We start from the raw sequence: 12,421 nt of genomic DNA on the forward strand, positions 1-12,421 counted from the left end.
CATTTCAACCCATCTATGATGATTAAGTATATAGTCCTGCCCAGCCCCTCATTCTCAAAAACTGACTGCTTCTTCATAGAAGACAAGCTATATCTGACAGGAACTGCCTCCCCTTCCTGCATCTTGTAAAGGTAGAAGAGGTAGCTATGCAGCATTTTTCTGTCTTCCCTTGTCATCCATCAGTATGACAAATATTCCTCATTGATATTCACAGTTGACACTTTTTCCGAGTTCCAGACCTTTGTATCCCTTGGCCTATAAATGTCTCCAGCCAAGTTTTATCACAAAGTCATTTGGTCCTCATGAACTTGAAACTAATCTTCCCCATAGAATATATTCCTTCACCAAAAGACTCTCAATAAATGATGCCAACACCTCATGTAACCCAGCAGAGAATCATAGGTATCACTTGTCCTATCCATTCCTACTGTTCCAAATTACTACTGTGTGTTGCCTCTTAAATAGCTCAAATCTCATGATTGCATCTCTGTGCTTAATCTACCTACAGAATGCCCTACCCTTGTAGGCCCTTCCCAGTATAACCCTGTTCCTCTACTGTCTGACCCCTTCACTCATATCATCTAGTCTCTGCATGCTTTCTGGCTTCATCACTTACCATTCTTACCAATGACCTGGTATGATTTGTGTAGAATTTATCTTCATTTCAGGAAACCATGTCCTTACCCATCTCTGTGCTCTATTTGTCTTGGGTATTCTTGTCTGTACCCTAATTTGTGCCTTCTTTGCTTTTGGCTGTCTAGGTATCTGACACCTCCTGTGCTGTCCTAGAGCACATGACCCTCAGCCCTGTGCTGCTCTTGATCCTGTTCTCTTCTGCCTACCCCAGCAAACTTGGAGAGCCTAAAGGACCAGAGTCCCTACTTACTCATCATTGTCCCAGTACTAAGCTAGAGCAGGACACTTATTTGTATATACTGGATAGTTAGTTGCAGACTAAATTAATAATGTGTCTTTGTGTTACAGATGTTTACCTTTTTATCAAGATAAAATTTAGGTAACATAAAACTCCTTAGTTTATACTTCAAGGATTTTCAATATATTTACAATACTGCAAATTGGCTCTACTGTCCCAATCCATCACCCCAAATAGAACTCTGTATCTATTTGCTGTCACTCCCCATTCCCCTTGCCCAGCACCAATTAATGTGCTTTTATCTGTATAGATTCCTCTCAATTGGACACTTTATAAAAATGGAATTATACATTTAAGAACTCTTTTGTGTCTCTCTTCTTTCTTTCATTTTAAAAGTTAATCCATTTTGTAGCATCTGTACTTCATTCCTTTTTCTGGATGAATAATATTCTATTGTATTGAAAGACAAGATTCTATTTGCCCATCTATCAGTTTATGGACATTTAAATTGTTTCTCCCTATTGGCTCTTGTGATACATCTCTTCTACTCATGGGTATATATGCCAAAGAATTCAGAACAGATACTTAAATAAAGCTTGCACACAAACGTTCATAGTGGCTGGATGGTATGGGAATTCTTTCACCAATTATAACTTTCACCAATTGTAACTTTTGAAGACCCATGAAATTGTCTTCCACAGCAGCTGTAGCTTTTTACATTGCTGCCAGGTTCTCTGAACTCTCATCTAAATGTGTTTTGAATATTGACCTCTGTAAAGTGTAAGCTAGCTACAGACCAGGTTTATTATAAGATCACTTATCTCCCTTTTTGTTACATTTATTTTCTCTTATTAAATTGCTAAGATAAATTTTGTGGTTTCAGAACTCCAAATTGTTTTATTATGCAGAAATGTTGTGATAGTATGACATTTTCTTGGTAAATAAATAGCACTAGCAGAAGGAACCTTGTGTATAAGCCACTTGGTACTGATTTAAAATCCATAGTTGGTAAAAAGGATTATTAAGGCTTAAATTGTGTCCTCAATAAAATGATGTGTTGAAGTCCTGACTCTTAGTGCTTATGAGTATGTCTTTGAAAGAATCATTATAAATGTAATCAAGTTAAACCAAAGTCGTATATTAGGATGGGCCTTAATTCAGCATGACAGACACATTTTTATTACATTTATTTGTATATACATGTGTGTGCTTTTGTGTATAGGTCAGAGGACAACCTTGCAGGATTTGCTTCTCTCCTATATCGATTCTTGGTATCAATCAAACTCAAGTTGTCAGGCTTGGTGGCAAGTATCTTCTCCACTAAGCCATTTTGCTAGCCCAGCCAGTATTTTTATAAGGAAAGTAGAAACAGAGGCAGAGACAAAGGGGGGGATCAACTGCAAACATGGAAATAGAGATTAAAGTGTTGAGTATATAAACCTAAACTGCCTATGGGTACTAGGAACAAGGAGAGCCAAAGAAGAGTATTTTCCATGGTTGTTCATTAACTGATGGGATTTAGACTCCTATAGATACAACCCTAAGCATGTCTTTGGGAATGTTTTCAGAGAGGTTCAACTTAGGAGGAAAGACTCACCCTGAATGTAGATACCCGTAATCCTTAGACTGGGGTCCTACACTGAATAAAAAGGAGACAGTGATCTAAGAAGCAGCATTCATCAGTGTCACCTCTTATATCTGTCACTACTCTTTCTCTGCTGTAATGGACTGTGTCCTCTCAGGCTGTGAGCCATTTTCTTTCCTTAAGTTACTTTTGCCAGATATTTTGTCACATCAATGAGAAAAGTAAGTGGCACACTTTTCTAGAGACTTCTAGGGAACTCTGACCCTCTGGCACCTATATTTCAGCCTCCTAGCCTTGAGATGTGGTGATGGTGGTACACTGCAATGAGATGGTGCATTTCTGCTGGTTTGTGCTGACAATTCGTGGTACCTCTGTTGTGTTCTGGCAGTTCTAGGGCAACCATAAAGTGTATAGAAATTTATTAACAAGGGAGTCGGGTGCATCTTTAGTGGTCTATGTCTGGTTACAGTAGAAACAGTACAAAAGTTTATTTAAGAAGTAATGTATATATTTTGCTTTTTTGAAGGCAAAGGGTGGTGGATATGAAAGTGAAAGTGCTTACCCTAATGCAGAACTCATATTCTTGGAGATCCACAATATTCATGTGATGAGGGAGTCACTTCGTAAATTAAAGGAGATCGTGTACCCTTCAATTGATGAGTCACATTGGCTATCCAATGTGGATGGGACACATTGGCTGGAATATATACGGGTAAACAAGTTCAATCATTTTTCTACTTTCTAATTCAGACATCTAACCATCTGTCATAAATATTTCTATTTATAAGTGGTTTTTCAACATTATATATTAATGCATCTTGGCTATGTAGGAAACCTTTTGAATATTCTTCCTGGACACAGACTATGGTCTTTGTGGAGGGCTTTTTGACAAAAATTCACAATGTTTTAATTATAAATCAATAAATAACTTTAAGACAGGGTCATGTAGCCCACACTAGCCCCCAAACTTGCTGTTTTGATGAATTTGATCTTCTGGTCCTCCTGACTCCACCTTCCTAATGCTAGATTTTTTTTAAAAAGTTGTAGTTTTAAAGCTGTGGTTTCATTTTAAATTATATGCATATGTGGAGATTGCTATATACACATATGAATGGCTGTGCCTGCAGAAGTCAGATTGTATTGAATCCCCTGAAGGTGGAGCTACAGGTGGTTGTGAGCTGTCTGACTTAAGCCCAGGACCAAACACTACACAAACAGTATGCACTCTTAACTGCTGTGCCATTTTTCTATCCCCAAGTTTCTTTGTTTTAAATGACTGAGTCTTTCTGTGTAGCTCGGGCTGCCTTTGAATTCACCACCTAACCCAGACTTACCTGAAGTTGCCTCCTGAAGTGCTAGGATTATAGGAGTACAATATGCCTAGTTAGTTAGTTGGGTTTAACAGAATTGTTGACCTTTCAATAAATAACTCCATTTATTTATATTGTTTTTATAATTTTTTAAAAGCATGATGCTAACAGTTCCTAGTGATTCTTAATTAATTTCATGTTTGTTGTTGTGCTTTGTTTTGTTTGGGATACTGGGATTGGAACTTAGGAACTTATTGAAATACAATCTCAGCCCTAGATAGCATTCTTGTATGGTTTATTGGCCAGGACATCCAAACTTTTGTACAGAATTATCTTATACAGTAGTTAACACTTAATGTACCCTTGTCTGTTTAACCTTCTTTTTCGAAGGTTCTCCTTGCTGGGGCAGTGAGAATTGCTGATAAAATAGAATCTGGGAAAACTTCTGTGGTCATCCACTGCAGCGATGGGTGGGATCGAACATCCCAGCTCACATCTCTGGCAATGCTGATGTTGGACAGTTATTACCGGACCATTAAAGGATTTGAGGCTCTCATAGAAAAGGAGTGGATAAGCTTTGGACACAGGTTTGCACTGGTATGTTGGTCTGGCTTATGCGTAACTGTTATATTATTTCACATACATCTGCCTGGCATTTGGTAACATATATTCACATACATAAGCAACCTCTTTTTTCTACACCAGACTTGAATTTTCATACTAGAATACCAAGGACCTCCACATTGCTTGTTCTCAGTAGGGCTTATTTTGTATAATTACACATTTCTGTTAAAATGAGTCAAATCCACATAACACAGAATTAATCACTTTAAAGTGCTCAACACAGTGTCCTGCATTCACAGTGCTATGTAACCATTACTTCTTTGTAGCCCTCAAACCTATTTGTCACCCCAAATGGAAGCCCTGTATAACTTAGTCAGTACACTATTTCTGCTTCCCTTCAGTCCCCAGACTCATAATCTTCCTCTATAAAGATTGATGAGATACCTATAATTGGTTAATTCTGTATGGATATATGGGATTTTCCATAACAAAGTACTACAGACTGAATAACATCAGCCACTGTATTTTTCACTATTATGGAAGCTAAGAGTCCAAAATGAAGTTCCAGTGGGGTTGGTCTCTCCCAAAGTCTCTCTTCTTGGTTTGTTTGTTTGTTTGTTTTTCTCCAATCTGCTTTTATATCATTTTAATTACATGCAAGTATTAAGGTCAGTTCTAGTTTGAGGAACTAGCAAATAGTCAAAGAACAAGCAAGACAATAAATACAGATAGTCAAAGAACAAACAAGGCAATAAGCAAAGTCCCATGATCACTGTTTCTAAGGACTTATCAGGATGACCAAAATATCTGAGCCTACTTCCCTATCCTAGCCCAAAGTCATTTTCATGCCTGAAGCCTGCTTCTTTGTTCCAGCCTAAGATTTAGATTCCTGCCTGAAATTACTTCTTTGTTCTAGCCTAAGATTTAGATTCCTGCATGAAATTACTTCTTTGTTCTAGCCTAATGTCAGATTCTTGCCTGAAGCCCATTTCCTTGTCCTTGGCCCATGTCAGATTCCTGCCAGGCAGCCCCAAAAACTCTCCACGTCTTCCCCTTTTTTGTTTTATAAACAAGACTAAGCCTGTCTTAGGACATTCTGCCAAGAATGTCTTCCTTACCCATCATGGAATATCCATTATCAAAAGCAATACATTTCTGTCTTTGGTTGGTAAGGTTCTGTGTAGAATCTTACCCATCCTTGGCTTGCAAGCCTGTTAAATTAATAACTCTGTCTGGGGGTCCATTTTCAGTTTCAAGCCATGTACTTTGGCCACAAACATGTTGATGTTGTTAAAGACAAGCTTTAACACAATGGGCAGGAATAAAAGTATTCCCAGGACAAAAAGGGCTAGTGTAATCAGGCTATATATGCCATTCTTGAAACTTGACCAAAATGGAAATACTGAGCTCAGGTCATAGATGATTTTATCAACAGTATCTGCAGCATCAAAGCTCAGTAGAGCAGCATTCTTTTTTTTTACTGGATATTTTATTTACAATTCAGATGTTATCCCCTTTCCCCATCCCCTTCTGCCCAGGAACCCCCTATTCCATCCCCCCTCCTCCTGCTTCAATGAAGATGTGCCCCCACCTACCCTCATACTCCCACCTCCCCACCCTCAGATTCCCCCACACACACACACACACACACGGCATCCAGCCTTCATGGGACCAAGGATCTACTCTCCCACCTATGCCTGACAGGGCTATCCTCCCTTACATACACAGCTGGAGCCATGGGTCTCTCCCTATGTGCTCCCAGGCTAGTGGTTTAGACCCTGGGAATTCTGGTCAGCTGGTATTATTGCTCTCCTCATGGGGTCACAAACCCTTTCTGCTCCTTCAGTCTTCACTCTAACTCCTCTAGTGGGAACCCCTTGATCAGTTCAGTGGTTAGCTGTGAGCATCTGACTCTGAATATGTCAAGCTCTGGCAGACCTCTAAGGACACAGCTAAGAAGTCCATGCTGACAGGAGCCTGATATAGCTGTGTCCTTAGAGCAGCATTCTTTAAATTCATAATCCCACTATGCAAAGTTAAAATTTATTATTATTATTGCAAAGTTAACCCAGAGGGGTGTTAGAATTATGCCAAATACATTGCAAGTGTCTTTAAACTTTTTCCTAATTGTAATGAGTATCATTGTAAATTTTAAAACTAACATGAATCCAATGGTATGTGGCATGACACTCAAGATGGCTCCTTACTCTTAAACTCTGAACTTCCTTCCAATAATTTGAATAGGATAAAGAACATCAGTCCATTGTTCCAAACACCTATCAAAATCCTCTTGAATACTCAACACATTAGTAACATTTTTTGCTAAATGATTAACAAAAGTAGCTGTCTTGACTTCTTGTGTCAAAGCAATTGCAGAAGCAGTGGTGCTAGCAATTAATGTAATTAAAGCTGATATACCAGCAATAATCGAACCCATTACTCTTTTCCTTCTGCTTAAAGGCTGACTCACTTCTTCCAGTACTTACAAGCTGGTTTTAGAATATCAAGGTCTGTAATACTCAAGGCAATAAGACAAAAGCTGGTCGATAGACCACTGTAACAGACATGCCAGGTTCTAACACAATTAGAAAGTGTACAATCAATACAACTTACATTAAATACTGTAGAAGAAACAAAAGTAATTTTAACATGACAATTAAAAGAGCCTTATCATATGCACTAACACTTGTTTGAAATCCAGATCCTGTCCCAACTTTATCTCTTGTTAATATAACATCATAGAAAACAGCAGCTAACTTCTAAATATGTCTCTGAAAATGTCCAGATCCAGCCTTCCAAATGAAGACTGTTATTTCCTATATTAGATTGATTTCTAGACCAGTCCATGATTGAGTCCAAATAACTGGTCACATTTAAGAAAAATACAAGAGTCATTATAACATCTCTTTTTGATTCTCTGTCCCACAGGGTCTAAAAATTGACACAAGGCAGCTTGCCTTGGAAAGCAAAGGTGGGTCAGGAACATATGTCCAATACAGCTTCCCAGTCACCATTGTCAGGGCACTCAGCAAGCTCACAGGTCAGCATCATTCTTTGTCCCGGCATCAGCATGTCTCAGCCATCACTCTGGCAGCCACCATGCTCCTTCAGCCACCATGCTCCTTCAGCATCCTGCAGAAAAAACACAAACATGCCCTCTTCCCCATATTAGATACCTGATTGGGATCATGCCATATGCCAGTAAGTGTATCCTTCCTTTTCACCTAGGCATAAGTATACCTAATTGTAGGGTGCCATAGACACTCAACAGAAAGTTCCTTGGCATCCAAATTTTTTAAAAATTTTAAAATAAAAAGAACATGATTTAAATAAATTAGTGGTGACAAGGCTCTTTTAATATACCTCCCCCTTTTTTATTTTATGAAGATACTATTTTAAAGTTCCATGGGCCCCTTTCACAGTCCCTTGTCCTTGAGGATTATAAGGAATCGCAGTAATATGAGTAATATTAAATTGTTGAAAAAAATTCTCAAATGCTCGACTGTAATAGCCAGTTCCATTGTTTTAATCTGATTTGGAACAGTCAGCATAGAAAAACAATGTAGGCAATAACTAATTATATTTTTAGTTGCTTCCCCTGTTAAAGCAGTTGCAACTAGAAACCCTGAGAGGGTATCAATAGTCACATGTACATATTTTAATTGTCCAAAATCAGAAATATCAGTACCATCCATTCGCTATTATTGATTAGGTACGAGTCCTCGAGGACTAACACCATTATGTGATACAGGTAGAAGCTGAGGACATTCAGCACGAGTCTTTACAATTTGATCTGCACATTCTGTAGAAATACCAAATTGTTGTCTCAAGCTATTACTATTTTGATGACGTAAAGAAGGAGATTGTTTGCCTAACTGTTCCTGTGGTGGGCATTTTGGGGCAGCCATTTGTATGTCACTAAAACTGGTAGTGAATTCTACTCTGCAGAGCCCCTTGAGCTGTTGGGAATGATTCATTGAATTGGAGCACTCCTAAAGTCTGTGTGAGGTTCAATGTGGATTACAGGATGGGCAGTACAAGGACTTGAGTAGCATAGGTGTGGGGATCTTGGTTTATTTGCTGTGAATACACTTCAAGGAGGAGAGCTATTCAGAAGTCCTCCCAGAAGGAGAGGGAAGCTTCCCAGTCTCTGAGCTACATGTCCTGGGAAGCTGTTGTCACATATTTGGACACTTCATGTTGCAGTGGGGTTTTGCAGGGAGAGTAATTTGAATATATCAAGTGCCTGCTGCTGGCCTGGCCCCTGCTCACAGCTCTTGTGGCTATTTTAAATTGTTTGTTCCCCTTCAGCAAAGGCTGAGGTCTATGGGGAAGGGTATGGAATTTCCACATGTTTGCAGAGGATTTTCTCCAAAGCCACAGAGGCTAGTTTCATTAATCTTTCCTCTCCAGAATGTATGTCCTGAGGGAAAGAAGGTTCTCACGGTTATTTAACCAGAGAGGAAATACTAAGAGCTGTCTGTTGACATGCCAGCCATGGCAGTAACAGGGCCAACAAGAAGCTCAAGCATCAAGATGGACCCACAGTGCTGTGTTCTCACCCATCCTTGTCAATGCTGAAAATTCAGCACTCTAGAGCTACAAAGAAAGAAATGTGACCATGAGATTATAGTTGACAAATGATGAACCTGGTTTCTAGGATATGAGTTATCTACTTAAGGTCACACCACTAAGCCAGTTTATGAACAGGGATCAGATCCATAACCAGCACTTGCTGGATCTCTGTTCTCTATATTAATTGTAGTTTCTGTGACTGAGCCTCTGAGACCCTCAAACTAGTACCTGCCCTTACCTACTTCCGTCATCTATTTCTTGAACATTATCATGGAACTTTCTAGGTAACGTCTTTCTGTTCTGCCTCCATTCCCATTGTTATACCCTAAAGTACAACCCTTTTGGTTTCATGGTATTCTTCACCTATCACTGAAATTACCTGTCCTCCTTTATTAGAACACTCATCAGAACTATTTATATATATATTTACAATTGGATTTTTCCTTCTTGTTGGTCTTGACCCCACTTCAACTGGCCTTCCTGCTCACAATCCTCCATCACAACTTGTCTTATCATAGCCACTTTTTCTTTACATTGACATGGTTTCTGCCTTAGTTCAGGTTTTTTGATCTCTTTCAGGCAGCGTCCTAAGTAGTAGCTTTTGTGAAGCCTTTCTCCTTGCTACCTATCATTCCCTGTAACCAAATGGGGTATTCCCAGAAACAGGTCTGATATTGTCACTGCCCAGTATGAACTCCCCAGTGTGGCATTCAATGCCTGTGATATTCTGTCTATACCTCAACTCTCTAGTCTCATATCTCAACCTCCTCCTCCTCCCCACTCATTCCCTCAGTGTGAACCCTGACTATCCACTTAGAGTTCTGTAAGTGCCTCTCACCCCTTCTTACTCCTTACAGTATATTTATGGATACATTAGGGAGCAAGTGTCTCCCTACCATTCAAGTTCAAATAAACGAAACCTCTAACATGACTGTAGCTCATGTGGCTTTACTTACTTATATTTTCCTCAGCCTCATCCTAAGATTGTTCATTTTCTCCCTTTTGGTCTCACTATACCCAATGCACATGGGAAAGTCCCTGCAACAGTGTATTACCCTTGTTATTTACTGGTCTCTCCCACTTGACTACACCACAAATTAATTAATCCTCATATACAGGCACTATGCCTCGCTTGTCTTGGTATCCTAGGTGTCTTGCCAAGGATTGTGCCTCTTCTACATCCTATGAAATTGCCTGGAATTATGAGGGACAGGCAGGATACCTTATATCAGAGGGGGTTAGTAGGTGTTAAAAAGAAAAGAACAAGGGCAGGAGAGATGGCTCAGAGGGTAGAGGTACTTGCCTTAAAACAGGAAGGAAATTCTGACATGTATTACAATATATATAAATGTTAGAAGCCATCTAGGTTAGGCTAAGGATATGCAGGTGACTTTCCTGGAGATGGCCCACAATTTTTGCATAGCTGTGATGGATAATCTCTGAATTACAGAGCCTTCAGAAATTTCATCTCAGATCAGAAATTTTATCTCAGGGTTGCTTCTTGCTACTGATGTGCCTTTCATGTCACTGTTGCATAGTCTGATGACTCCTGAGCATTAGCCCACCCTATTGAGCAAATTTCCTGCAGATCAAAATAAAAATGAACTTTCATGAATTAATGCTATTTAGATGAATTAATGATTTTATAGAATTCCTGATTTGATTCAAATAATTTTGGAAAGAAAGTTTTAAAAGATGGGTTTAGTTGTTTTGCCAGAAAGATATACTAAAGTTTGAATCATGTATACCATGTGCCCATTCTTCTTAGAATACTAAGTAAAGGTTGCATAGTAAGGAACACAATGAGCTTTCACAGTTACACTAAAAAGATAACCAGGCTTGGGACACATTTGGGATCAAGGAAAACCATTCATTCTAGTCAGGTCCAAGGATGAGGCCACAGGTGTGTACTGTGATAAAGGGAGGCCATGTGAAACTGTGGCTTTGAACTTCCAATGAGCTCATTGTTTTGTACTATCAACACCCTTCTGTGACTCTCCTTTTGTGTCACATTTTATCTATGAGGTAATTTTCTAAGAACTTTTGTCTATTAAAAGAGCAGAGAAAAGAAATAAAGTTGTTGGCTTGGTGGGGGGCTCATCTATCCATCTGTACTGACTGGTTTTGTGTTAACTTGACACAAGCTGGAGTTATCACAGAGAAAGGAGCCTCCCTTGAGGAAATGCCTCCATGAGATCCAGCTATAAGTCATTTTCTCAATTAGTGATCAAGAGGGGAGGGCCCACTGTAGGTGGTGCCAGCCCTGTGCTGGTAGTCTTGGGTTCTATAAGAAAGCAAGCTGAGCAAGGCAGGAGAAGCAAGCCAGTAACATCCCTCCATGGACTCTGCATCAGCTCTTCCTTCGTGTCCTATGTGAGTTCCAGTCCTGACTTCCTTTAGTGATGAACAGCAATGTGGAAGTGTGAGCTGAATAAACCCTTTCCTCCCCAAATTGCTTCTTGGTCATGATGTTTTGTGCAGGAATACAAACCCTGACAAAGACACCATCCAAATGTATATATGTATATATGTATATGTGTGTGTGTGTGTGTGTGAGAGAGAGAGAGAGAGAGAGAGAGAGAGAGAGAGTATGTGAGTCTGTGCATATTGCCTATGTAAAAGTTTTAAGTTCTTTCCTTTATTTTCTCTCTGGTTCACAAAGAGTTAATGAGTCCAAGGCTCTTGCCCAGCCAGTTAGATGCTTCCCTACAAGAAAGAAAGGGACTCTTAATGATTAATCCTTTACTTAATGCTCTGCTGCTCCCAGCAGGAATTAATTACCAAATGTGTATCTATCTGTCTATAACTATGTACACTTAAGAGTTAAAATAATTCAGGGTTTCTCTCTGGGCATTCCTGCCAGCCCCAGATAATTAAGTTTGTTCTGTCAGTAGTATTGATGCTGTAAATTGCCTGTCACTGTTACTGAGACCTGTCTGCTATCAGCATGATCCCACCAATGCTGCTCCCCCATTTGCTGCCTTCCCCAGGAAACCCTATGATGCCAGGAAGGTCACTGACATATAAACCTTCAAGACATTGTATTGAATGGAATAAGTAAGACACAAAATGTTAAATACTGTTATGTTTTCCATTTACACAAAGTAGCTAGAATAGTACAAAGTAGTATGCTTGTTGCCATGAATTATGGGGCATAGGGTAGCCATTTACTATTTAATAGGAACAGAGTTTCAATTAGAGAAGATGAACATTCTAGAATACATGATACTAATGATTATTTAAAAAGTATGTAATTCCATTGAACTGTACATCTAAGAATTGTTTTAACCTTTGGTAACTTTTATGTTGCATATTTTTTATCATAATTAAACATGTAAAAGAAGAAGTACTGAAAACGTTGCTCAGTGGTTAAGAGTACTTGCCGTTCAGTGTCCAACACCCATATGGCTCCTCAATCATCTGTAAGTACAGAAACAAGGAATGCAACAGCCTCTGGCCTCACACACATAATGCAAATAAATAATAATAGACAAATTTATAAAGTAAGATAAA

General features: G+C 39.2%; 2 protein-coding genes across 9 annotated transcripts in view; one reads left to right on the forward strand and one right to left on the reverse strand.

Annotated features, from left to right (window-relative positions):
• Mtmr1 (myotubularin related protein 1) overlaps positions 1–12,421 on the forward strand; it is a 61,893-nt gene that overhangs the window by 37,060 nt on the left and 12,412 nt on the right. For all 7 annotated transcript variants that reach the window (XM_034486226.1, XM_034486230.2, XM_076918772.1 and 4 more), the window contains 2 exons: positions 2,986–3,171; positions 4,160–4,366. In XM_034486226.1, coding sequence (XP_034342117.1) covers positions 2,986–3,171; positions 4,160–4,366 — 393 coding nt within the window. The remainder of the gene's footprint in view (positions 1–2,985; positions 3,172–4,159; positions 4,367–12,421) is intronic.
• Cd99l2 (CD99 molecule like 2) overlaps positions 4,048–12,421 on the reverse strand; it is a 90,750-nt gene continuing 82,376 nt past the window's right edge. The window contains exons 8-9 of one of the 2 annotated variants that reach the window (XM_076918774.1): positions 12,292–12,328; positions 4,048–11,614 (exon numbers count right to left, since the gene is read on the reverse strand). In XM_076918774.1, coding sequence (XP_076774889.1) covers positions 12,321–12,328 — 8 coding nt within the window. In that variant the 3' untranslated portion in view covers positions 4,048–11,614; positions 12,292–12,320. Of the gene's footprint in view, positions 12,329–12,421 lie in introns of both variants that reach the window. The other variant, XM_034486234.2, reaches the window with a different exon arrangement.

Source organism: Arvicanthis niloticus, chromosome X (genome assembly GCF_011762505.2).
Source record: "Arvicanthis niloticus isolate mArvNil1 chromosome X, mArvNil1.pat.X, whole genome shotgun sequence".
NCBI classification, from domain to species: domain Eukaryota; kingdom Metazoa; phylum Chordata; class Mammalia; order Rodentia; family Muridae; genus Arvicanthis; species Arvicanthis niloticus.